This window comes from Haliaeetus albicilla, chromosome 11 (assembly GCF_947461875.1).
Source record: "Haliaeetus albicilla chromosome 11, bHalAlb1.1, whole genome shotgun sequence".
Classification (NCBI taxonomy): Eukaryota; Metazoa; Chordata; class Aves; order Accipitriformes; family Accipitridae; genus Haliaeetus; species Haliaeetus albicilla.
This window is the reverse complement of record NC_091493.1, coordinates 27,213,146-27,240,112: the sequence shown is the minus strand read 5'-3', so window position 1 is coordinate 27,240,112 and position 26,967 is coordinate 27,213,146. Positions and strand designations below refer to the sequence as shown.

The window sequence follows — 26,967 nt, the reverse complement described above, 5'->3', positions numbered from 1 at the left end:
AAAAGCTGCTGAGCTTGTAATGTAAGTAACTACAAAGAAATATTTGTTCTTCTGTTCAGATACTGTTATTATCTGTTTATTGGTACTGGACTCCAATACAAATGTTCTAACAAGGCTCTCCTGCTTAGGTTAAAGGTTTGTGTTTAGTTTCATCGTGATGTAAGTACTACAGTCTTCGAGGCTCTTTTGGGTATATACTAAGCAGTTTTGCTTCTTTCCCAGTTCTCTGGATAATACAATTCTTTGTGTCACACAGAAATAGTATGGTGGCTAGAGAAAGGAATTGGTAGTTGTGACAACAGTAGCCTTCAGACTGTCCTAGCAAAAAAAGAGCAGTGCCTTGACTATTGCATATCTGCTGTCTATGTTTTCACATTTGCACATTTCCAGTTTAACAGGTGCAGATTTTGCAGATTTCAGAGGCCGGTTTAGCCATTAGTGTTTTAAAGCTAAAGGCAGATGGAGACGCTAAATTGTTCCTAGTATGCTTTGAGCTGGATGTTTTTTCAAATACCAGTGCAGTGCTTGAGTGGCTACTGTCTCTGCTCTCTTTGTGTTGCTGCTCTTCAGAGTTTGACCGTTTAAAGCTGTATAATGAGCAAACCGAGGTCTGGAGCTGTGGGATCTCACATGCTGGCATTGGGAATGAGAAGTGGAGAAAGCATGTGTTGCTTGCTCTATGCCAATAAATCACCACTGACAAACTGCTAATCTGCTGTCTGTGGATTCTTGAAGAATCAGTGTTAGACAGAAGCTGCTGAAAGAACAAGTCTTCACAGTGTAAGGGAAGTTTCAAAAGCTGCTATATTCTGTTTTCTTGCTCTTAAAAACATGAGAATAACACCCAGCTGGGTCAGCAGGCTGTTAGTATACCAATGGCCAGTTCTTGTCGTTGCCAGATGGATGGAAATATGGAGGTATTTTTCACTCTAATAGACCCCCTTATCTAGTAATCTTAATACCACAACAGAAGTACTATTAAGTTGCAAATACTCTTGTGATGACACAAACAGCTTACTCTGTAGGAGGAACCAAAGCTGAGAGTACAGAAGGCTTTAACTCCGAGATCACATGTGTGCTGTTGCTTTGTGAATGCCTTATTTTAGCACACCAGAGAAAAACTTATGTATGTGGCTTATTAACAGCATGGGCACTTGTGCTACAAATAAGCCCAGGTGCACACCGTTAAACAAATGTGTAGCTTTTGAGGCTCACTCTCTTAAGTGAATATGGAGAGAAATAAGAAGCTGGATCTGTTTGGACACTGATACACCTGAATAATGCCTTAGATATAGTGTATAAATGGCTACTATACCTTTAAGTCATTTTCTTTTTATTTCTAGATGCTAGCAAATTATGTTTGAATATGAAGCCCATGCAACTATTTCTTCCCTGTTCAGAAGTCTTCACTGAAGAACTAAGCCCATATTTTGGCACAGGAGTTTGTTTCCATGGAAATGCAGGGATATTTCCAGTATGGGATTATGACTCCCAGTGGGCTGTATCTGAGAGAGTTAAATTGTGAAGGCCACTTGTTAAGCACAAAAAAAGATTCTCTTGTGTCAGGGTAACCATAAAAAATTCCCATAAAAGAACAGGTGACTGTGTAGTCATCTTTAAAATATTATTCCAGTGCAAAGGAATGTTATGCCAATTATTAAAACAGACAAACTGAAGTTTCCTTGAAATGCAGAGTCTGTCTGAATTGCTTCTCTCAACATGCAAAATGTGACCTCAGTGCTGTTGTTGTTACCTCAAGCCATGCATTTTTATTCAGCAGAAGAAATCTTTCCAACACTAAGGTCTGTTTTGCTAGCCTCTGAGGCATATCCAAACAGCCCAAATCTTTGTTACATTGAAGGCAAACAAAGTGCAGCAGTAGAAAGCTAAAAATATCTGGAATTTACCAATGAGAGCACTAATATGCCTGCTTTGGGAAGAGTTAAAGCTGATGATACTTGACAACACTTTTGTTTTTAAAACAAGTAGAAATGCAGCACTGAAAACAACCTGAAGTGTAGACCCAGCAATTCAAGCTGAGCTGAACACAGAATACTGTGTCAGTCCTTGAAGCAACAACAGATCCTGTCTTTACAGATCCTTTTAGCATGCAGAGTGGGAGAGTAGGAGCTGATACTGTTCCAGGTTAGAGGTTTTAGAGCTGAAAGCTGTGCTGTGCACTTGGGGATGTTTGCAGGAGCATTAGAGGTAAGGAATTTTCCATCGCTCTTAGGCTGCAGAGTGGGTGCATAGCTGCTTTAGGGGCACCACTGCAGTTGGGGACTGCAGAGCCTTGGTGCTCTTCTATGGGTGTGTGCTGGGGTCCACCCAGAACCCTGTATTTGGCATTGTCAGAAGAAGGTGCTGGGGAGCCACTGAAGCTCAGATCCAAAAGATTCAACCCTCCAATGATTAGCGACTTTTGCCTTGCTTCCTGATTTACTGTCAGAAACATCTGTGGCCGCAGGAGGCTTAGTGCAAGATCTAGCTGTTTATACACAGCAGAGCAGCTTGTGTGTTAAGCATACAAAGTATCCTGGGACACACCTGGAGGTTTTGTCAAGGTCTTGTTTGCTGATCACTACAAATACATAATTTCTAGTGAAATAGAAAAGGTACATTAAATACTGAAGTGTTCTTAAAGCCAGCTTTGTCTTACTGCACAGAACACTTCTGTGTTTGAAAAGGTTTCTTTGGGTAAATTAAAATTATGATCAATATGGCAGCAGTTTCTTCTCATTTCAGACTGAAAAATTGAGTGAATTCAAAGAAACAAAACATACTGTTGCTACCCATTTTGTTTGTTTGGTACTATGAAAACTCAATTTAAATATCGGCTGAAATACTACAATTCTGCTTTGCATAATACAGTGCATTTTTATTTATGGTCTAGTGGTTAAAATCAAAACCCTTGAGTCAAGAGGACTGGGGTCTGTTCCGGGCTGTTTCTCAACTTGTTTTGACCATAGACAAATCCTTTATGGTCACAGTTCAGCTGAGTCCATAAACAAGTGGCAAGCCAGTGATTCATCACATTCCTAATTGAAAACATATGAGTTGTCTCATGGGTTTCGTTTGGCATTTCTTGCGGTTACAATTAGGCACGTTTACCACTTCGTCAGTTTGTTTACAGGCACTGAGCTCCCAGGTAGGCACAGCACAAACGTGCAGGACTCCATTGCCCTGCATGCAGGGAGGCACATAACAGGCACGTGTTTATGTAGGCAGAGACGAACTGAAACCAGTGCTGTATGCAACCAGGGCTTTAAACAGGAGTGTCCATTTTTCCCTTAGTGTCTGGTGACGATGCTGTGAGTGAAATGTCTGCAGCAGCCGTGGCAGAAGTTGAGGTAACACTTGATGGGTCTTTGGAAAGAGAAATGCAAGGCAAGGGGAGCTGGAGGTGCTTACCCCGCTCCTGGGATTGCCAAACCAGCTGAGCGTGTTTGTATAGAGGCTCCTGTGGTACAGGTACATATGCAGGTACCTCTGCAGGGTTTCCAGTTCTCGTGGAAAAGAAAATCCTCTGCCGTGTTTCCAGTGCAAAATGGCTGTGCCAGCCAAGAGTGAGTCTGGGCTCCCGTTGGAGCTGAGCAGTATGACTCCGTTGTCAAAACCGAAAGGAAGCTAACACCCAAGTGTGAAACTTAAACATGACATTTCAGATTCCTTCCTGTGTAAGTAATTAATTATTTTAACATAGAGAACAGCATAGGTTGAAACGTTACCATTTCCCTTTTGTTAGGTTTCAATGACTGCCTGACAACACCTCACCTGGTTAGAAAAGACCCTGTAACACAGAAGCTGAAGTCATTAGTATTCTAGAGCATAAATCCTCTTCTTTTCTAATTATATATGAAAACTGGCATTGCTGTGTAACAGGTTGTGGTTTAACGCCAGCCAGCAACTAAGCACCATGTAGTCGCTTGCTCACTGCCCCCCCGCAGTGGGGTGGGGGAGAGAATCAGAAAAAAAGCAAAACTCATGGGTTGAGATAAAGACAGTTTAATAGAACAGAAAGGGTGATGATGATGATAATGATAATAATAATATGACAATAATAATAAAAAAAGAATTGGAATATACAAACCAAGTGATGCCCAATGCAATTTCTCACCACTTGCTAATGGATGCCCACTTAGTTCCTGAGGCGTGAACTGCCGCCCCCCCGGTCAACTCCCCCGCAGTTTATATACTGGGCATGATGTCACATGGTATGGAATACCCCTTTGGCCAGTTTGGGTCAGCTGTCCTGGCTGTGTCCCCTCCCCACTTCTTGTGCCCCTCCAGCCTTCTTGCTGGCTGGGCATGAGAAGCTGAAAAATCCTTGACTTAGTATAAACACTACTTAGCAACAACTGAAAACATCAGTGTTATCAGCATTATTCTCATACTAAATCCAAAACATAACACTATACCAGCTACTAGAAAGAAAACTAACTGTATCCCAGCCGAAACCAGGACACAGGTTATGAAGATAATAGATACCCTGAAAGGAGGGGTCAGTGTATAGAGGTCAGATAGCATTCTTCACTACCTGGTTACTTCTGGGGATCCTCGGATCTCTGGCCCTACAGCTGAGACAAACTTTCCTCAAACTATGGCAGTATGTGAAATACTTGCCCAACAAGTACCAGTATGTTTAATTGGTATTGTTGCTTCAGTGGGGTTTATTTTTTAATTAAGTCCAGTGTCCCAAACACCTGCAGGACTGGTCACTCACTGTTTCCCTCGGGATTCTCAGCTAGAGTTGTGAGTCAGGTGATCAGAAGTGCCAGGGAATAAGTATTTGGTGCTTGTGTGAAATAGTCAGCAGTGTGGTTGGTCATGGAGGGGTGACTGTGACAGACATCCTGGCGGTAGCCGGCACTAAATACCCAGCTTTGGGGCTACGTGCGGAGGAGTTGTTGACAGAATGGAGAGGTCTGGGGATAGATCTATCCTATTTTGGGACACTAGTCTAGGATCTCATTTGATAGATATTGTTGAGGCAGGATACATAGAAACTTGTACTGTTACAGGGGATGGGGTTATAAAAAGGGGTGTTGGTCCTCAAGGCTTTAACTAAGCACTTTTCATCAGCACAACATTGATATAATGTATTTCTAATATGTACTTGCATTATTTATTTGTGGTGCAATTCAGAATACGATCAACATTTGCAGCACTTTGATCCTGCTCTTTTAAGTCAGGTTTGTGTAATTTCAGAAATGTATTTGCGCAAGCTTAATTATGCATGTTGTGCCTGAGACATACATAAATCTGGATACTAGCTACCCACCTGCCCATATATGTCCCTAACTGCCTGATTTGCATGCCTTACTCACTGGGGAATAAGCAACAACTGAAATAACCTGTTTGTAGTTATTTTACTTTCATTTCTTCAAGACTTAACACAAAGTAATTGGGCTGCATTTCCTGTGCTTCAGAGAAAAGGCTAAACCCCTTGCATTATCTGTCCACCTTTTGGCTTATCTGTCTTTGTGTGACCTCTGGAGAACCGAGATAGCGGGTAAAATTTCTGATGATTGTTAGTTCAAGCTTTTTGCAACCCTTTGGAGGAGGTCATCACCTCTAGTTTGAGAAATACTGATCTTATCTGAACACCTGAAAGTCAAAAGCCAATTAGTTTCATCTGCCAACCAAAACAGTGCGGGTAGACTAAGGCGTTTCAATTCCCAAGAGACTCTCAGTGGCCAGGGCCAAGGACGGGGAAGCCCACGGTGCAGACAGTGCTCTCACCGCCTGCGTGGGGAAGGAGTCAAGCCGGTATGTGCCCAAAGGATCAGAGCAGGCGATGCACTGGCTGCAGAAAGCAGCTGCTCCCGTGAAGTCCCCTGCCAATGCGGGGGTGTTTCTGGGGGCACTGCGAGCACCTTTCCCTGGGCTGCTCTCGGCTTCCAGCTGGGAGGGAAGGCAGGTAAGGAGTTGGCTGATGGAAGAGATGAAACTCCTTCGGGAGATGCTAGGACGTCATAGGAGAGCACACTGGCAAAAGAGAGTGACAGATGGGGAAAAACCACAGGCAGGGATGAATTTCATCAGGTCATCATTTAGTAGTCCTCGCCCTGCCTCTCACCCCAGAGGAGCTGCTCACTCTGCAGACTTCTGTTATTGCAGCAACCTCCCAAGCTCATCTTTGCCTTCCTAAGCCAGGGTGCTGGCGATGAGGAGCTGCTTCCTCAAAGCTGCCTCAGTGGTGTGGGAAATCAGTGTGTTGCCACTGTTCTCAATTCAGGGCTTTTACCAGCACTAAATCTGTAGTGGTTGGAAATAAAATGGCTAGGCAGGACTGGCTTGCAGGTGTGCAGTTTGAGACAGCAAATACATCTCACAGAAGTGACATGGCTGAAGCAGTGCAGAAAGGGGTGGTTATTGTAACTTCAGCTCCTGCTTCTCTCCTATGATCCATGACTAGCTTTTAAGAAGCGTCAACAAGCCTTGGAAGAAACCATGTTACATCTTCAATGAGAAGCTGCCCTGCCTGAATTTGAAATCTGTGTGTGGAGGAGGAACAGGGAAAGAAAAGGGCAGCCCTTGAAGGGCTTTCTCCTCCCCACAGGAGGAGCCATCACATGCACTACAGCCTTCCCTAGCTATTCATTTTGAAACAGAACAAGCTTTTAACACTTTATTTTCAGAGAAGCCTTCCAGGAGGTCTGCATACTTCTGTGGGTCCTTGTTGCAACATCATTCCAACTCATTCAGCTTTTTGTTTAGTGCAAATTGGATCCCAGAGTTATTCCTGATTACTCTGTGCATACCTGTAAGTTGCAGAATAGGTCTGGTCTTACTGTGTGTGCTTGCAAACCAGTGCACTGCAATATGGTCCAGCACTATGTGCAGGTTTGGTACCAGTTTATCCCACAATGCTTTGCACATAAAAGCCCAAGTGTAAGTGTGTTGAAGTATACAATTGAATTTAGACGTGCTGCGTCAAACTGACCCGTGTGCAAGGCTCTCGCTGGGTACACCTTCAGATGTAGGGCAAAATTCTCTTCTCAGATTCCTGGAGTAGCTCCTGACTCGGTCTCCTGAGTCTCCTGTGCTGACACTTGCAGGCGTTTTGTGGTGTGAAGGAAAGTGAGCGCACTGAAAGGAGTAATCTGCCACCGACTGAGGAATGGACAATAATGGCAAAGTCCCAAAAAGAGCACGAGACCCCTTCTTGAACCAGTTGCTCTGTGTCTGAGAGAAACTCGAAGGGTTTGTGTCACTTGGGCAATGTGCTTGTAGCCTCTTCCTCCTAATTATCACTGAGCTGATGATCTAAGACTGCTTTGTGGATATGAGGACAGAATTTTGCCTGCAGGATGCACGATTACCAACTCTGTCTCCTCTATAAATCAGTTGTAAGTGTATTTGGAATAGCTGCCAGGCCAGCTTCTGAGCTTACCGGAGGACAGAGCTCCAGCAGATACAGTCCCATATGGCACAGAGCTGTTGCAGTTTTAAAATCAGTCTGATTTTTTTCTTTAACAGGGGAGCCCAGTGTAACTCCGTCAAGACTGGAGTGACACTCTGAATCTGCATCTGCCTCATGTGAGTTAAAATCCTGGCAGCAGCATTTTGCATAAGCTGGAGCCTCTGTAGAGATTTTTTTTTTTTTTCCTTTTTTTCCTTTTCAGGAAGGCTATAAAATTGTTACTGTATGTGTCTTGGCAGCAAAGGTAAAAACAACCACACAAATGCATGAGAATTGCATATGTTGTTGCACAACCCCTGCTCATTCCAGATCGGCTTCCCTCCTAGCACGTACTGTGTAAGGGACGCCCGCACTCATCACAGACCTGAAGGCTTGCAATGTTCACTCCCGGGGTGCTGCTTTTTACCTTTCAATAGTATAATGTTAAGCCAAGTGATGGTGTTAAGGGGACGCTGAAATGCTGTCAACAGGCTTCTGCTGTTTTTAAACCTTTGGTTGTTTTCTTTCCACCCCGGTTGCATAATCCATGAGCGCTGGGTGCTGATTGCCCTGCGCCGCTGAAGCATTTGCCTGTGTTGGAACATGGACTATTAAAATAGTGTGGTCCTCTGGAGCCGGGGACTTGGCATGGTGGCAGAGACATGGCCATCAAGTAGTAAGAAAGAGAAAAAGAAATCAGAATAAGTTGTAGCATGTGCTTTGGTTTTACTGTTGTCCCACGTACGCTGGGCAAGGATTCTCTGAAAATGGGTTCACGGCTCTGCCTCTTCACCTGTCACAGAGTTGGGGATGCTTGAAGACTGGGCCCTTCTCAGCTGGGTGAAAGAGCTGAGCACGGAGACACTGCATGGCAAATAGCTGAATTCATGGCATCGCCATGGCACACAAATTGTCTCAACAACCAGGTGTGAGGGAGGGGGTTGTTTCAGAAAAGTTTAAAACTATTTTTTCATCATGCAGCTGCAGAAAAAAATACTGATCTGTCCTCTCTACTCTTTTTCCCCACGGATGCCTGAAGTAAACAAGATAAGAGAGAGAGCGACCAGCCCCCGAGTACAATATTGAAATACATTTTTTCATCTAGTAATGCATATAACTGGGGCATCTTCCCTGAATGGGCTGCCATAGTGGCAGCAGTGTTAGCCTGTTCATACTTGATCTGAAGGAGGCGGATCATTTGTTTGCCCGGAAGCTCATGTTACTGAAACAGGCCTTCGCACAGCTTACGAGAAATGTCAGTGGGTTGTGGCTCATACCAATTGATGCAGCATGTGCTGTGGTGTAGGGTGCTGTCAAGGTGGGCTCAGTGAGCTCTCAGTCTGTTCCCAGCTGTGTGTCTAATTAAAGGAAAGTTTATCTCGAGCAATAAGTATGATGGTAATTGGAGAATGTTTATTGCCCCTTTCCCGTTTCCAGGAGTCCAGTTTCCCATGTCTCTATTTAGTTCATGTATCAAGGAGAGGGCTCTCATTTTGCAGATATTGTGGAGCGGTAGAAAAATAGGTTAGGGATCTGAGGCATGAGTGAGCTTGTAGTTTAGTTTTATTCAAAGAGACGTCAAGGAAGCAAAATCTAGAGCTTGAGAGGTCAGGGGAATAACTGCCCCCCCCCAAAAAGAAACACTGAGATTAATCCTGTTGCAGTACTGCCTCAACAGAGACTTGGGATAATGAAGGCTGAGGTTGATACCTGTTCTTCAGCCTTTTTCCTACTGGTGCTTCAGCTTGTTTCCTTGGACACAGACTGTTAAAAGGAGGTCTGTAGTGATAAATCTAAGACAGAGACACAAATACAGAAAGGAAGAAATTGAGTCAGGGCATTTTGTGAGCAGCTGGCCACATGTCCCACCACAGCTGTTCTCTGGTGGAGTGTTAAACAAGATGCACAGGTTTAACAGAAAGCCCTACAGTTTCCCTGGAAAGGTTCTGCTGAAGCTGTTGATGAACCACTTCTGCTTGTCCAGAGGAGATGCCAACGTGCTCCTTGAGATTTTTTGTGTCTGGGCACCATGGTTGGTGGGTTCAGAAAGAGCAGGGTTTCCTTGGAGAAATGTTTTGTTTGGGAGTGATGTTTTATGGATAAGTTGGTAACATGGTCAAATTCCCAGGAGGCTAATGAGGAGGAATGCAGCAGCTTCATGGACAGAGCGGGAGCAGGACTGGAGACTGCTTCACATAACGGGGAGCTTTGCAGCGCTTTCACCTTCTGAGAGTATGTCCAGGTGTATTTATTACCATTTTCCCTGGGAAGTGCCTTTACTGTCCTGCATCAGGGGAATTCCTTTTTCCAGATGATGCTCTGGTGTCACTCTCACAATGTTGTTCATCACCTAACTGCCTTTTGCTCCCTCCAACTCTAGCTCACTCCCCAGAATTGCCTTGTCAGTCACTGCTTTCTTCATTAGCTGTGGTTTTTGATTGCTTATTCCTATCTGTAGCTCAATCAACCCTTCCTTTCCTAAAGGACAGAAAAGACTACGTGCATTGAATGTTATATCATGTTGTTGATGTTTGCCATTGGTATAATAACACTTGTTTTGATAACTCTTTTATTGATTTTAGTTATCTGCTTCAGAACATTACAGGTTTGCTTATTACGTTTTTAATGGTGTTAGTTTAATGGGGAAAATTAACTCTTAGGATTCTGGTGGTTTTTAGATTATTAAGAGGTATGGGAGCCCTCTGTCACGGTTACTATGATCTGAGTCTTTTGACAGTCTCATTTCTCCTATAGTCCTTGCCTTTTTAGTATTTTATATATTTATTTTCTCCTCTCAGATTAAGCTTCTGTATTCCACAGTATATATTTGGTGGTGATTACCTGGGCAATATAGACAAAGTATATTAATATATATTGTGAAGCCCACAGATGTGCTAGATCTCCCTCAGGAAAAGCAGTCTGTCTTCTAACAAGCTTACTGTTTAACTTTCACATTTTTGTATTTTACTCAGCTAAATTTGAAATATTCAGGTGTTTAAGACAGTTGAGCCCACTGAACCCATGGTAACCCTTATTGCAGTCAAGGGTTGTATTTGACCTTGTTGCATCTGAAGACCAATTCAAGACAGCGACGTGCAGCAAATGTAAACAAACCTTCAGAGAAACACAGTGATTTCCATCTGTCATAGAAACACAGTGATTTTCTTTCAAATATTAATTTAATGATCTGATTAAGCAGTAACATTTCCAGTAAATGGGAAGGTCATCTGCAGGCAGAAGACAGGCCTGATGGTAGGAATGACTTGGTTGAACAAATCCATTTCTTTTGCATTGAGCTAAGGTGTGTGTCACAAATGAGCAGCTCCTCTGAAATGTGAGAACAGTAAGCTTGCTTAAAAGGGTAGCATTTTGATGCACAAGGGTAATAGCTAACAGGTTTTTACAGTACCGTATGGTATTATTAACAAACAAATCGTATGTTAACTTGACAGCTCTACCTCCAAGCTACCTTAGTCTGCAGCAAACATAAATTCCCCTGAGGTGAAATCTGGAGACAATATTAAGCTTTGGGATTGTATCCAGAGCAGTAACGGTAGCACAGCAGCGATGAAATTCAGGCTTTCAGACCATGAATACATGTGTTCCCAAAATTTATTGGTTTCTTCATCAGCTTTGCGAAAACACGGCAAACTAAAACCTGATCCGAGCAGGTGGAACAGGGAGCGTTCATGCATCTGCCTAACAGGACTGCAGGGAGAGGAGCTGCAGTTTGAAATACATTTTTCCTGATGCAGAGAGCTGTGATAGACTGATGGATATTTCATCTGGTGCACTCTGCTGCTGAAACCTGAACTGCGGCTCCGCTCAGCTGCAGTCCTGGAGCATGAGCTAATTCCACCGTGGCTCCGGGCTGGGGGACCCGAGGCAGCGAAGGGCAGGAGCGAAGGGAACGTGTGATGTGGAGGAGGGAGGAGGGTGAACGGGTACATTACTTTTAACTGCCTTCTTGTTTAACCCCCTAGCTGTTTTCAAATTTTCTAACTGAAATCTCATCTTGGTACAGTGTATAAATCCCCTGAATACGAATCTCTTGGATTTGACCTGACCGTAGAAAGATTAGTTTCCATTGGATACCCTCATGAGCTGCTCAATTTTGTGTATGATCCTGCATTCCCTACCAGGTAAATGACTAACAGATACCGACCCCGCCTGCTTGAGGCCTTGAATATTTGTTCTGTAAAGTTCATAGGCAACACGTGAGGCCAGGTTTTCAGAGTTGTGCCTGTGAAGCCTGTGGTTGACCACAGATCATGGGGAAGGGAGCAGACTGCTCCAGTATGTGGAGGGCCTTTGCACACATGAATCCATGCCAGCAAAGAGGGAGTGTGCAAGAAAAGAGGCCTGCTGAAAAACACGGTCCAAAAATAACCTTTCAAAGCAAAGACAGCAGAGACACAATTGGATGGAGAGTTAAATCAAAATCAAGGAGAGACAGAGCCGTTACTGTCCATGAGGCTGCTAGAATGTCTCAGAACATTTTTCTTTAATGATTTTGATTAATAGTGTCCTGGTGCATAATACATCCTGAAAATTAAGCTGACAGTAAACAACAGTAAAAGTGGGACCAATCCAGTTCACTTGTCCAGATGAATCAAACACCGAAAGCAAAGTTAATGGTGCAAAGTTACTGAATTCTTACGTTTTGTCTTTTGATAGCAGAGGTAAAAAGGACATTGCTTGTTTTAAACAAGGCTTTTGATTTAACTCTGCAACTTTAAGTTGTTTCCACTTGTGCCTTTGCTGGATTTTGCTTTTTTGACTCCTTTGGAGCTTCTTTACAAAAGGCTGGACCAGAGGGTCTGTTGTCTTCTTGTTCCAGTTTTCAGTCTGGCAGCCTCCTTCCTTCCCTCCTCTCAGCATGTTTTACACTGAGACTGTTGCTTGGTGCGTCCATGCCCGTAACAAGACAGTAGCCCTTCACAAACCTGTGATGAAGACTCCATTAAATCCACTGCCTTCATCCCAGGGAGGGGACAGACGGGATGTGTCTGTGGGAAGGCTGCGTTCTCCAGATGCAAGCTACTAGATAAGTGAGACAGAGTTTTGCTGGAGCTGGAACCGGGAATGTCCAAAGCATTTTGTGCAATAGTTACATGCCCCATCTGGCTCTGTCTATGACAGAGCGATGAAAAAGAGGGGAGAAATTCCTTTATCACACCTCGCTCTTCCTTGCAGCCCAGCAGGGCTGTCAGGGGACCACAAACACAGGTGTCAGATTTGTGACCCTGTGGAAGAGGCCCACGTCTTCACTGGTACATGCATAGCTAAGCCTCTGCCGGGTTAAACAGTTCCATTTTCAAGTCTATGGAGAGCAGATCAGCTGTACCTTTCACCTGGCAAGGCAGGGCTCTTGTTGCTCACCTGCAGCCAGGTAGAAGGGACAGTAGGGACCCCATCTGCATAATAACAGCAACGCTGTTCTGATGCCCCATGCCAAGTGAGCAAGCTGTTCTAGAGCTGATTTGGAAAGAACTGCTATTAAAATAGTCACCGCTTAATACAGTTGCTTCTTCATATCTTAAATCACTTTCTTAACAGAGGCCTTGTGTTTGATACCCACTATGGAAACCTGTTGAAAGTTGATGCCTATGGGAACCTCCTAGTGTGTGCACATGGCTTTAATTTCCTCAGAGGGTGAGTGTTGACTCCTGGCTGTTCTTTTTGACTTAATACGCAATTTTGTGTCGCTGATCCTCAGGGCACCCATTGTATAAGGATTCACGGGGGCTCCACTAACAGCAGATGTTGTATTGGTGTTCCTACAGCTCCAGGATTGACTGGGGATGCATTGAGGGGCCCAGACACAGCAACAGCCCATGGTGTTTATAGAGGAAAGGTCCATGCCCGCACAGGCACATCTGTAGTGTGCTAGGAATAGAAGAAAGTGTGCTGTGGGGAGGGGTTGATGGGATAATCCAGGGGCTGTTCACCTGTCCTGGCACAGTTTAACATCAGTAGCTTGTCAGTTAAGACAAAGCCATTGTGTGAGGGCTGCTGGGAGCAGAGAGGGCCTGCGCCCTTGAGACACTTAACTCCACAGCCATTGCTAAGAAAGTTCAAGGGTCTGAGGTGGCTTGGGGAATAAACAAGCTTTCTCTACCCCTTTGTGTTTCTGACCTTTGAGGGTGTCAGAAGTGAGGCATTGCGTGCTGTTTCCTGCAGCCTTCCCTGGCTGCTTGCGCTTCTCTTGCCCCAGAGAAGGTGCTTTAGGAAGCAGAGGGGACTGCAGTGTTACGTGCCTGATGTGTCCCAGCAAATCCCCTGGTATCCCTGCTGTGAGGGTGGACGGATGGAAGGCAAGCGCAGGTCAGCTCAGGGCCCCCAAGGTGACAAGCCTTGTCATTGCAGGTCTGTAAGTCCTTGCATCAGAAAGCCAAAATTTAGGAAAAGCCCTTATATATGCACTCAAGTTTCAATCTGAGGCAGAGGTGATCTTCAGAAGCTTCAGAAATGAAGGAAACCAGAATAATTAAATTACTTTCGTCATTGCCACCCTGCTGATTAATTGCAGAGGGCCCCAGGCAAACCTCCTGCAGCACAGCACGCCGTGCTCTCCCCTGCTGAAAGCTGCTCAGGGGAGAGTAAAGCAACGCATGGAAAGTGGGGGAAAGTTTAAGATAAGCAAACAATGAAAGTGCAGATGATTTAAGGCATCCTCATAGCCAGCAGCACGGGGCTTAAGGTCGAGTTGTGGACTCTTGACCACCCTGTTTCCCTGTGTGGGCTCTGCTCGGTTTGCTGACTCGGCTTTGTGCTTGGCTGTGCTGGAGCCAGCGCGGTGAAGGGAACGCCAGTGGATGCAGTTTTGCCCTTGCGACGCTAGTGCACATGGGAAAGCTGGGTGTTAATTAAAGCACAACAGACTCTAGTTAATGGACCCTGCTACAACTATATTTTGCAAGTCAGCACATTTTATCTTCATTATTTTATTGTGGTTTCATTCTTCTCCACTTTATCTATTCTCAGGCCTGAAACACGGGATCAATATCCAAATAAATTTATCCAGAGGGATGACACAGATAGGTTTTACATTCTGAACACGTTATTCAATCTACCAGGTGAGTCTAATGTGAGCCAACACAGGCCTGTTTCTGTGCCTTTGAAGACAGTAAAGCTTTGCTAATGTCATACTCTACTTACTTGGTTTTGCTTTTTTACATGAACTTTCTTCTTTTGGGCACAGGGTCTAAAGTTAGCTGGCTGTATGATGTTATCCTTGTGTTAAAATCTTCCTTTGTTTCTTTGCAGAGACCTACCTATTGGCTTGCCTAGTGGATTTCTTTACTAACTGTGACCGGTACACTAGGTACGTTTTCCCTCTGGTTCGAGGTGCTGATGGTACAGTAAGATTGTTACTGCAAAGAGCATTACAGCACCGATGGAGCTGTTCTTAATATCAGTGGAGGCCCCTCAAGTGGTTTTGGTGGGGAAAAGTTCAGGCCTCTTATTCTTTCAACATTAAGAGAATTTAGTGGTGACGAGATGATCAGTGTATACAGCAGAGACTGGTTATGAGAGTTTTCTTCACAGGGTATATCAGTATCACCATACTGACTGATACTGGTATTTGGGACAGCTTCTAAGACCAAACAGTCATTACAGGGTGATTACGGGCACCAGACAGCTCATTTTGAACCCGTGTCCATTGGAGCCATGTTTGAACTGGTAACTGAAAGGCTAAATTTCCTCAGACAGTTACCACAAGTCCCTCATGTCATAATTGAGGACTTTGTTCACTTAAAGGTAAAATGCTCAGGCATAGTGTGGTGTGAAAGGCTGTTTGTGCAGCATGAGTATTTACCTAGCTTTCAAATAGGTATAAGCATAAAAGCAAGCTGCAGTTTGAACTGGCAAATATGAATGTTGCTGTGCTGCTGACTCATGTGATGGGTCATCTCTGCATATTATATGAGTGGAAGGCAAAGGTTTAATGGGATTTTACCTGGGAGCAGAGGAACTGTTTATGCCGACAATCCATCAGGTGAAGTGTCCTTTCTCAGGATAGGCATGATGATTGCTGTCATAATAAACACAGCTCTGTTTAATCCTCCTTGATTTCTTCTGATGCAAACTCTCATGGGTGTCTCAAAGATACCTCCAAAGTATCTTGTAGAGGGAATTTGTGATGTTAACTCTAACTGTTCAACACAGAAGTAGTTCCTCCTCTCAGCAGCGAGTATTACATTTAGTTGATTTCCATGGCACCCCCTTTTTTAGTGTTGGAAAGAGGGAGAAAGAACAGCACTCTGCTTACTTTCTCAGTGCCATTAATCTGCAAACTTCCTTTTCCTTGGGGGAGAAATAAGAGTTGCAGTCACAGAAAGCTGTATTAGTGCTATGGAGGTACAGGCCCGTAGTTAGGAACTCGCATCCTAAAATTTAAACAAACATTCTTGGGTAACACGCAGATCCTGTTAAACTCTGGTTGAAGCCTTCTTTCAAGTCTGAGCCACGGTGAAGTAGTAAATAAGAAACCATTATGGTAAGATGAAAACACAAGCTCCAAACAACATTTTGAACTGTCTCTCTCCTTGACGTATTTCATACCTGCTGTGATTGGCCGCTACAGTCTCTCTTCTTTCTCCTCACAGCTGTGAAACAGGGTTTAAAGATGGAGACCTCTTCATGTCCTTCAGGAGTATGTTCCAGGATGTCAGAGATGCTGTTGACTGGGTTCATTACAAGGTGATTGCAAGAACTCCTTGGGTCGTCTGTAGTTGTAACTGAGTTAGAGGGACTGGTTTTTAACTCATGAGTTAAGATGTGTAATTCCACCTTTTGGGCAAGAGCTTTGCCGCCTAGTGAGCAAATAATAAATTGCAGTTGTATGTGAGTAAGCCAAGATCTTGACTGCCCTCCTAGTACTGGAATGTATCTGTCTTGGCTTCCTATTGATTCCTTTTTATTGTGCCCAGATTCCATTTTTGTACTGTAATTCACAGGTTTTAGAACATGATGCCATGAGGGTGTTTGCACTTACAGTCCACAACTTGTACATTGTCCTAATTAATAAAACAGCATTTTACTGTAAATGGTTTACATTGGTACTATCTTACGTTGTCTGAAAAGTACCCGCATTAAACAGAGAAATATGTAAACTCTTCTCTGGAGAGGAGAGGCAGTTCATCTTTTTCACACACTTGTTCACAAACTTAGAATATAATTTTGTGAGCATTAACAACTGGTTAAAGACCTGATTTTCTTGTCCTTCCTCATTGAAGAGTTCTGTTGGGGTGGGATGGAGAACCATCACAGGAAAACTCTGCTCACGGTTGTACTTGTGGTGGTTCTTTTAGCCATGCAGAAGTCAGGAATCTATTTTTCTTTCCTTATGCAGTGTTGTGTGATACATGTTGGAGTTGGCCTTTGAGTAAAGCATTATGGTCAGTGTTGGAGACAGGTCGTTGACTGTCTTGTTTGGTATGGCAAATCTATTTTTTGTTTGTTTCTATTGTATTCCCTTCTGAAAGGGTTAAAATGCTGTTGAAGTGGATTATTTACCATGGTGAGGGAATCGATGGATCACAGAGTTTGTGATGGTCCCTGCTACTCAAAGCCTCTCATCTCTAGAGTCACTGGTTCAGATTCGCCCTGGTTTGTACTTTCACAGCATTTTAAAGTGTGAAAGTTGGCATTACTTTGATGTCTCTTACATCATAAGTTTCCATTACCTCACTGGGTTCTGTTGTTTCTATTTCAGGGATCACTCAAGGAAAAGACCCTTGAGAATCTGGAAAAGTATGTGGTGAAAGATGTAAGTGTGAAGTTACTTTACTTGTGCTACGTGACATTCTGTACTGAGTAAGCAGGCAAGAAATAAACATGCTGATTAGCTTTACTAAATCACAAAACAGATAACGCTGTGATTTCTATTGTAATAACCAAAGACAAAGTGGAAAGTTCGGACACAGCCTTTATTCTGAGCCAGTGATCCACGTGATTTCGTATTCACGTGCACGTTTTTTACGTAAAATGTAAAAGCCAGAGGAAATGTTATCATGGGACACAGGTGAATATGCTGGCAAGGCTCGTGTTTCTTTTGGTGGTGAAAGCAACTGTGTTCCCTGCCCATGTTTTCTCTGCCCAAGCAGTCCTCCTTTTAAAAAGCAACAGATGAGCATCTTTTTAGACAGAAGTATTTCTTAGCCATCCAACAAAAATGTTACATGCATTTAACCATGAGGGACTGAGGGAAAGATCCTGAAAAACTCACTAATGTCCAGTCTCCTGATAGCCCCAAAATGTGTGTTGAGCACATCTAATTGAGCAAGCTCCAGTGGTTCCCTTACTTTTGCCCTCTGCACTGTTGAAGGCCCCTCTGGACCACTTACAGTATAATTATTCTTCAGTTTAGATGAGCTCTGTGGTAGACTATCACTTTAAGGCAGTTAACCTTGTTTCTAGTTACATGCCTGCAAAATTCTTAGGAAACGGTTCTGTGAGGTAATCAGCTACTCTGGTAATGGACTGAGATTTATGATTCAATAAAAATAGCCCCAGGAATAAATTCTCCCTAATTTGAGGTTGGAATTATAATGCACTCTAACTTGTGGCTCATGTGAGCTCAGATTTCACCTGCCTCTGAGCCCATTTCAGGAATGGACATGGAGCTAGAGGAGCTGCTCCAGTGTGCCTGCCATGGAGCAGATCAGTGAGAGCAGCACAGGGTGCTTGGCCCTGTGGCAAAGGAACCGTAGCCCTACTGAGCCCTTTTCCCTCACGTTCCTCCCCTGGGCTGTGCTCTGGAGGGGTGTTATGTCGACAAACCAGCAGCTTTCCTGGCACTGGCCAGTGCAAAACACATGAGTTTGCTTGATGGTTTGATTTGCTTTGTTTTGTCTGGTGGGATCATAGTTGAGAGTGTTTTGCCCATGATAAATCTCTGTAACTTTTGTGTGTGACTTGTATGTTCCTTGGCTTTCAGGGGAAGCTGCCACTGCTGCTCAGCCGCATGAATGAAGTTGGGAAGGTGTTTCTTGTCACAAACAGTGACTATAAATACACAGACGTAAGTGCTGTTTGAATTGTTGTGTTGGTATATAATGGAATAAGCAAAAGCCAGCCATTCATTTGTATGGGGTTTGGTAAGACATCTTCTGGTGGAGAATTGGGTGTTTTGTAAGCTAGGTGTAGGATGGTTTAATGGTGAATGCAGATTAGGTCTTGAGTCATCTTTTGTAGTCCTGGTTCTGCTACTGACCCAGTATGGGCCTGGCTTAAGTCCCTCTGTGCCTCATTCAGTTTCTCAGCAATTAAAGGCTGAAAGTGATACTCATTTTAGGTTTCAGCATCCTTTAAAATGCAGAACTTTCCTTTTAAGTGAGGTAGTCTGAGTACAGACAGATCACCAAAGCCATGGCCCTGGAGAGGTCTAAGAGGCAAAACCAGCTGTGTGCTATGCTGTAGGAATAAACTCAGTGACATCAACTCCAGGTAAATGTCAGGATGTTGCAACACTGCTAATCCAAAGTTTTATATGCCATTTTAAAGCATTGCAAGATATAGCTGAAGCAGTGTGCAGATTTCTGAGGCAAATGTGTTCTTTGATTATAAAAATTACTAGTTTAATTCCTGTCACTTTAAATTCCATCCATTCATCTTGTCTCCAAATCTTATGCTGACTTTCATGTAAATCCTGAAAATAAAGTTCTGTAACCTGAAAAGATAAAAGCAGAAAAGTATGCTTTTATAAACTACACAAATGTGTGTTTAAAAACACATCTTTGAATACTTTCTTTCTGTCTTTCAGAAAATCATGACTTACTTGTTTGACTTTCCACATGGACCAAAGGTATGTGATTTCTAGACTGCAGTTCCAATAGAAACTGATGTGCCTAATTATCTGTGTAGCTGGAAAGCATTTTAATCCTGCTTCATCGGCTGCATGGGATTAGTTGCTTTAATCTGGTTAAAATACACTTGCTGTTTTGTGTCCTATTTGAATGGGATCAAAGCAAATACAATATAACAAAGAGAAAAGAGGCATCATCTGGTCTCAAACAATAATCTGTGTTAATGATAACATTATTTTAGTGATAACACATTTTAACTGTGGCATTTTGCAGGCAGGTTTCTTAGAAATCTTGTACAATGTTTTAGATGATGTTAAAAAAAGCCTTGATGGAAAGGAAAGAGTTTTATAAAACAGCAGAAACATTTATGGCTGACTGTGCCTTGACTATGTAACTCCAAAAGTTGTAGTCATGCTTTTTCTGGTTTTCTGAGGTCAAAACTCAGGCCTGCAACTTTTGGAGAGAGGCTTATGAGGTGAATTTATACTGCTTTCTCAATCTCCCAGTGGGAGGCTATCTCACACTCAAAAGATGTGTTTTCACACTGTGCTCTAAAGGTAAAAGGCAGCCAAGGGAGAAATATTCAGAACATGGAAAATCACCGCAACTGATAGCTCAAAAAACTCCTTGCTGTGGTCTTGATCTCAGAAAGAGTGGAAGCATGGAGAAGAAAGGGCTCATGAATGCCCAGTGTCTTTTGGGCAGGGCTGTGATTCAAAGCTGTGTTCTGTCGAATAGAGTCCAGGCATTTTCCCACTCTTGGCCAATGTACCAACGTGGCTGAAGCCGTGAAGTTGCATGCGTCTGGATCTACGCAGGATGTCCTCTTCAGAAACAGTGGCAGCAATGTCATTTACAGCATCTCTTTACTTATCAGCTGTGCTGTGACATGGATGTTCAGTGCAGCTCTCCTGTCTCACACCTCAGTCCTCACTGCTAGGCTGGGTTGGGATGGGCTTGCCGCAAAAGGGGAGTGCTTTTAGGAGAGGGTGCTGGCAACCCAGCATCCTACCATAAGAGGTATGAGCTAGGGGCTTTTGGTGGACCAGCAATGTCACAAGGTTATGGCTATGGACAATGACACTCCAGTTAAACTCCCTGTGGTTGATTGTGTTGTGCCTGATTCTGGGGTTTGTTTTTGCCTTTGCAGCCTGGGAGTGCCCATAGACCATGGCAGTCCTACTTTGACCTGATCCTGGTGGATGCACGAAAACCCCTCTTCTTTGGCGAAGGCACTGTGTTGCGGCAGGTGGACACGGTGAGTGGCATATGGAGGGTACCTCTACGGATGGAAGGGCTCATGCACCTCCTGTGTGGTGTCTCCTAGTGGCAACGGGCAACACAGTGTTTAGATAGGACCTGCCCTAGAGATGGTGGGCTGGCGTCAACTCTTAGTGATTCCTGAGCAACCCCATCAGCTGGGGCACAGCAGAGCTTGAGGCTTTGCTGGATTCCCTAACGTACCGCAGGTAGAAACAGGAAAAGAATGTGCAAAGCCACCTCTAGGCTGCCTGGGAGTGAGAGAGAGGGACAATGAGCGATGTATTAATAGGACAGAAAAGAGCCAGACCATCAGCTGTTCTGTACTAACGCAATGTCTCCTTCCTCAGGTGACCGGGAAGCTGAAGATTGGTACCTACACTGGCCCGCTGCAGCACGGCATTGTGTACTCAGGAGGTGAGGCAAGAACCCTTCTTGTCCTGTGGAGTGGCTCTGACATGCCCTCATGGCCTTCAGTCACTCCGGCTGTGAGATGTCTTGTGCCAGGCGCTAGGCAAGGTTGTGTTTCCCAAAGCACATTGTACCGTGCCCTCTGCACACTGCACCAGAAACTCTCTGTTATCGTTACTGCCCAACGCAGGGAAGAAATGGACTTGTTCCTCCTCAAACACCCTTTTCTTCCATGCCGGGGAGGGTCTGGGAAATGCCACTGCAGGGCTTGTGGTGGAGGGGGAGCTGCAGCTGGCCCAATGCAACGTTCCCAGCTGTACTTACTGTGCTGTCACCAGTGCGACCACCCTTGGAGGGTCCCCTGAGCCAGGGAACAGCAGCAGGTGGATATACAGGGCTGTCTGTGATGCCCAGGGCTCCATTACTCTCACATGGGGTGGGAGGCAGCATGGCCCCTCTGCTGCTGCCATTTATGTGTGCGTGGGCAAAGCTGCCCCTGGGTAGACTCCCTGTGCCATGGCCAATCAAGGGTGCTACGTTTAGCAGTGGAGGTTTCTGGGAGGAAAGTGTCCCTAACCCTGGCCCTCTGAAATGAGCCACGCATTTCCTTTTGGCTCCCCATTCTGAGCCATGCCATTCTTCTCTCAGGCTCTTCGGACACAGTCTGTGACCTGCTGGGTGCCAAAGGGAAGGATATCTTGTACATCGGAGACCATATCTTTGGAGACATACTCAAATCCAAGAAGCGCCAGGGCTGGAGGACCTTCCTGGTGATCCCGGAGCTGGCGCAGGAGCTGCACGTCTGGACGGACAAAAGCGGTCAGCAGCCGGGCAAACCCCAGGCCAGGCTTTGCTCTTGCTTGCCTGGTGCTGCACCCCTGTGATTGCCAGGGCATAGGGGTGGGGAGAGCTCACCCTGGCTTGCCACTTCTCCCTTCGGCCCTTTTTCCCTGAGTCTGGGTGTTGGTGGCAAGAGCTGAGGCAGCTCTCTGTGGGCTGGCCTCAGGGTCCCAGGCCTTCCCTGTGCTCTTTCCCAGGCCGCTTGTGCATAATCAGCCAAGCGCTGACTTGGCCGGGGAAGAAGCTGCAGCTGGGTGGGGTTGAGTTGTTCCTCATCCATAACTCTGCTCCAAAAACTCCTCTCCCTCTGCCCATATGGAGCCTTGGCTTCTCTGGTAAAAAGTATCTGACAAGACACCTGGGTTATTCTCCCTGTAATGCCTGAGCCATGACTGCTCTCCCATCTGCAGGGAGTCCCTGCTCACCAGCCGCTTCCTCCTCCTTCCTCCCGCTCCCTCTGCTGCTCCGCTGCCAAAGTGCTGTGTGTTTCCCATCCTCCAGTGCTACTGCCTTTCTCCCAGGTTTGCCCTTTGGTGTGTAAATAGGTCTGGGGGTTATGCAAGTTGCCCCATGGCTGGTTGGAAGGTTTTGGTGAGAGCTGTGAAGGTTCAGCCTCAAAAACAAAAGGGACAACCAGAAACCAAGCCCAAAGCTCTGCCAGTGGCACAGAGCATGATTGAACCCTCTCCCTGCACAGTGGCCATGAGATGCCATGCTGCTTGGTGCAGTGTCCTTCAACCATCATGCAAGGGGAGCGGGCAGGATGGTGGGTTTGCTTTCAGACCTTTTCATTTCAACAGTTTAAACTTACCTTTTTCCCCTTTCTTTTCTGGATTTTCCAGCCCTTTTTGAAGAGCTGCAGAGTCTGGACATTTTCTTGGCTGAGCTATACAAGTGAGTGTTCAAACAGTGACAACTTTTGGGCTGCCTCTCCCAGCCTGGTGATAGTTAATGAGCGGCTCTGACGAAACCTTGGGATTGGGTTAGCGGCACTGCTGCCGGACCTTTAACTTGGCCCTGGGCTCTGCCCACGAGACCAACCTTCCCCTCCAGACCAGCCTCCCTCCCCTGAGACCCCATCCCACAGCATCTGGTTCTGAAAGGCTTTTCACACCATGTATTTACCTTCTCGCCTGTAACTAGGCATCTGGACAGTAGCAGCAATGAACGCCCTGACATCAGCTCCATCCAGAGACGCATTAAGGTACCAATCGTAAAAATCCCTTTTAATCCTTTTGGATCCCAAAGGGCTTGACAACCCAACCCCACTGATCAGCCCTGAAATGCTTTGCTCTTCCTTTGGGTGGGCACAGCAGGCTTGGCAAAGCCATTCTGTCTTTGTGGATGCAAACAGAGGAGCTTCTCAGCTCACTGGTGTCACTGGCACTCCTGAAAGGCAGCCTGGTCTGGAATAGGGTCTCCTTCCTCATGCACACAGCAGCACTGACTGATGGTGCTTACTGCTGCAGAATGGGGTGCTGGCACACACAAGCTTGGCAGGGCTGTAGCCTCTGGTTCAGCCAGCCCTGGGGTGCCAGCCTGGGGCAGGTGCCGGCCCTGAGCCCACTGCCGCCTTCCCCTCTGTTAGCTGGGACTCAGCTGTGCTCTGATGCCGTGGGATACGAGCACAGAAAGCCCTGCTGGAGATCCTTGCAGATCTCATGTAACCCCCAGCCCTCAGTGCACTCCACTTCAGTGTTGTCGTGGCTCTGCACTGCTGCCTGCCCGGCCCAGGATCTAACCTGCCCTTTGCTTGTAGAAAGTGACCCACGACATGGACATGTGCTACGGGATGATGGGGAGCCTCTTCCGCAGCGGCTCTCGGCAGACCCTGTTTGCCAGCCAGGTGATGCGCTATGCTGATCTCTATGCAGCCTCCTTCATCAACCTCCTCTACTACCCCTTCAGCTACCTCTTCAGAGCCGCCCATGTCCTGGTGAGTTGCAGACCCCAGGGAGGTGGGCAGGGGTCTCAAAGGTGCCTGTGCTTGTGTTCATTAACACTTCCACAAGCTGCAAGCACCAGGAATGGCACCTTAGAGGGTTGGATGGCATTTGATGCACCATGGGCCAAAGGGTCATGTTCTGGGGTTTGTTCTCCATGTGTCTCAGGGAGATACCCTGGGACTGGGACACGCCTTGCCATCTCCTCTCTCTCTTACATGTGTAGATGCCACACGAGTCCACGGTAGAGCACACACACGTCGACATCAATGAGAAGGAGTCACCGATGGCCACGCGCAATCGCACCTCAGTGGATTTTAAAGATTCTGACTACAAGCGGCATCAACTGACCCGCTCCATCAGTGAGATCAAACCGCCCAACCTCTTCCCCCAGGCACCTCAGGAAATCACACATTGCCACGATGAAGATGATGATGAGGAAGAGGAAGAGGAGGAAGAAGAGGAGGAAGAGGAAGAGGAATAAGAAGGAAAAAGCAAAGCATCTCTGAAGACAAACTGTGACTCTAGCAGTGATCAGGAGCAGATTCCTTTGTTGGGGCCCTTGGGGTGATGGGTTGGGGGGGGTGTGATTCTTGCAAAGGCACATTTTGAAAGTGTCTGGAAACTTTTAACAAACAAATTAACACTAATTAGGAGGAGACCCTTGTTTTCAGTTTTGCAGACGGTTCAAAAAGCTGATGGATTCTGCCTGGGTGGTGCATTCAGACTGGAGTTCCCACCTATGCTGTCATGCTGTTCCCATTACATTTAGGGATGCTGCAAGTTTCTTCCTTTCCCATGATGTGTTTCATCTGATTTTCATTTGTACAGTGTCCTGTGAACGGTTTTTTGCCATTTGTTACATTCGCTGTGGAGAAGGAAGGGATGTGCTGGGCCCTGCAGGAGACAAAATAATCCAAATCCTCCTGCCTGTTGCGTTGCTGCCCTTAACCCTCTGCTTCTGGGTGACAAACTGCCCCCATCCCCATGTTAGCCAGGGTGTTGCTGTGGCTTCCAGCACTCAGTTTACCCTCTGCTTGGCCTGAGTTTCTCTGTGTAAGTAAGTGGTTCTATTCCTCCAGCTGTCACAGATGGCGGTGGGACTCCAGCTCTTGCATATCTGCAACTGTACACATCTCGGCTTGTAGATGCTTGTTATCCTCTCCCAGTGTTTCAAAGCTGTCTTTCATCATTGGCATGTGATGCATGATTTCCAAGGCATTTCTCAAACAGCTGAGCCGTACACTGTGTTCTCAACTCCTGTAGTTTCAGCAGTAAATATTAACCCAGGAGCTTGAAGCTACTGCTTTAGCATTACATTAGTTGGTTTGTTTTCCTACTGCCTATTACTGACCTTTCTGTCCGCTCAGCTTTAAGAAAGTGAAGCATCCCAAAGACAAACCCAGCCGCCATCTGGAGTGAAAGGGCCTGTTATTCCAGGGTGCTGCAGGCCATGTGTGTCTGCCCTAGAGGAGGAAACGGCACATGCCACAGGGCCAGCCCTGTGGTGGGAGCTGGGAAACTCCAGTCCAGCTGGCAGCTTCCCTTGTCTTTGGCCTGGCACAGAGCAAGCGCAGCCTCATCGCAGGTTGCGGTGGGCAAGCCTGCGTCCCTGGCCAAGGAGGGTGGTGGCTGCAGGCTGCCGTGCGGGCACTGGGGGTGTCCCACAGCGATGGGCAAGCGGTCCTTGTGCCTGAAAGCCAGCCTGGGGAAGGCGCGGGGCCAGCGTGCAACTGGGCAGCAGTGCCCTGCGGTTTTCCTCTGTGTTATGGGTGCAGCCTCTCTTACTCCAGCCTGTGCCGTTCGCTGTGAAGGGATTACAACAAGGGCCCTCTTGTAACTAATTCGACTGTTGTTTCCGTACCATAAACTCATTTAATCCTTTTCTTTTTCCATTTTAAAGTACCTTAGGAGAAAATAAAAAAAGAAAAACCACAGCACCAACATCTGAGCAAGAAACACTGCTGCTGTAGTGGCAGTTGTTCAAGTCAATAAATTGATGATGTTTCTAAGAAATGCCTGGTGCTTTGTGGCACGTCGCTGACATGATGAGGGCTGTGTTGGAGGTGACAGAGAGAGCCAGGACTGGTCTGTGGGGGTCCCAGCAGGATGGGTGGCAGCAGAAGAGGGAAAGCATCTCCGGGAATTGGTTGTGTGAAGCATTGCCAAGCAGTGGCTTTGGATCTGGCTTTAAGGGCTTGTCTGCTCCCCAGGGAGCAGGTGGGCAGGAAGCGATGGGGGAACATGAGGCTTTTGTTATACCCATTGGCTTCAGACGGGAGGCATGGGGAAGCAGAGAAACATTTTGGCCTGGATTCAGAGAGTGAGGAGGGGCTTCTCCATGGTGGAAAGGGCAACACCCCTACCCTGCAGCTACCTCCAGCATTGCGTCTTTTCAGGTCTGTTTCCCATAGGCATTACCAAGGGCTGCTCCCCACCATGCATGACCATACCCGGGCTGGCACAGCATGGCTCACACTCACCAGGAGCTGCAAACCTAGTTAAACTGAGAAAAATAACCCAGGGAAGGCCAGTGCTGGCCACAGCAACAGCACTGGCTGGCCTAGCTAAAGGCTGCACGTACCCTGCGCCCGGCCAAGACAGGGACAGCCCCGAGGACAGCACGCTGCTGAGCTCAGCCCTCGCATCCACCAGACCAGATGAGGCCCCACCATCAGAGCTACCACAGAAGGATATTCAGTACCCAGAGCCCTAAGTGCCAAACAGAAAAGCAACACTAAATGGCTGCAGATGGTGGCCAACAATCAACAGCTGACACTTCAGGCATTGCTAAAAGCCCCTGACCCAGTGCTGGGTCCCTGACCCCTTGATTTTGGGGTCTGGAGAGCAGCTAATGTGTACCCACAGCGAGGTCAGCTGCAGGAAGGGTTTGAGGGAGCTGTTCCCGAGCCCTTTCACTAAAGGCCATGCTGGACTTTGCTATGTTTAAACCTCATTTCTCCAAGTATAGCCACTTGAATTTTTTAAGCTTTAGCTCAGCAGCTGGGGAGGGTGTGTGGCTGCGGGAAGGGAGGTCTGGGGAGCTCCATGCATTCTTCCTTCCTAACCGGTTGCCACAAATAGCTCACAGCCAGCCCAGGGCTATTTCTGACTGTGATGGGGAGAAGACTCTTCAAGGCTGGAGCAATGGAAAGTATTTGACCCTCACTTGATGGTGGGAAAGCAGCAGGCAGAGCCTGACAGACACACAGGCACTGCTCGCTGCCCGGCCTTGCACCACTCTGCCCATCCTGCACCGGCTGTGTGCTGGCGTTGCAGTAAGAACCCACCGAGC

The 26,967-nt window shown here is 46.1% G+C and overlaps 1 protein-coding gene across 7 annotated transcripts in view; it reads left to right on the top strand.

Moving 5' to 3' along the window:
- NT5C2 (5'-nucleotidase, cytosolic II) overlaps positions 1-25,688 on the top strand; it is a 63,846-nt gene extending 38,158 nt beyond the window's left edge. For 3 of the 7 annotated variants that reach the window (XM_069796889.1, XM_069796891.1, XM_069796893.1), the window contains 15 exons: positions 11,430-11,547; positions 12,965-13,060; positions 14,393-14,484; positions 14,675-14,732; positions 16,018-16,111; positions 17,127-17,180; positions 18,351-18,434; positions 19,176-19,217; positions 20,369-20,476; positions 20,829-20,895; positions 21,538-21,708; positions 22,572-22,623; positions 22,873-22,933; positions 23,489-23,665; positions 23,899-25,688. In XM_069796889.1, the coding sequence (XP_069652990.1) occupies positions 11,430-11,547; positions 12,965-13,060; positions 14,393-14,484; positions 14,675-14,732; positions 16,018-16,111; positions 17,127-17,180; positions 18,351-18,434; positions 19,176-19,217; positions 20,369-20,476; positions 20,829-20,895; positions 21,538-21,708; positions 22,572-22,623; positions 22,873-22,933; positions 23,489-23,665; positions 23,899-24,156 (1,532 nt within the window). In that variant the 3' untranslated portion in view covers positions 24,157-25,688. Of the gene's footprint in view, positions 1-7,482; positions 7,543-7,628; positions 7,671-9,533; positions 9,638-11,429; positions 11,548-12,964; positions 13,061-14,392; positions 14,485-14,674; positions 14,733-16,017; positions 16,112-16,925; positions 17,021-17,126; positions 17,181-18,350; positions 18,435-19,175; positions 19,218-20,368; positions 20,477-20,828; positions 20,896-21,537; positions 21,709-22,571; positions 22,624-22,872; positions 22,934-23,488; positions 23,666-23,898 lie in introns of those variants that run through there. The other 4 variants (XM_069796890.1, XM_069796892.1, XM_069796894.1 and 1 more) reach the window with 4 other exon arrangements.
- Positions 25,689-26,967: the final 1,279 nt, after the last annotated feature.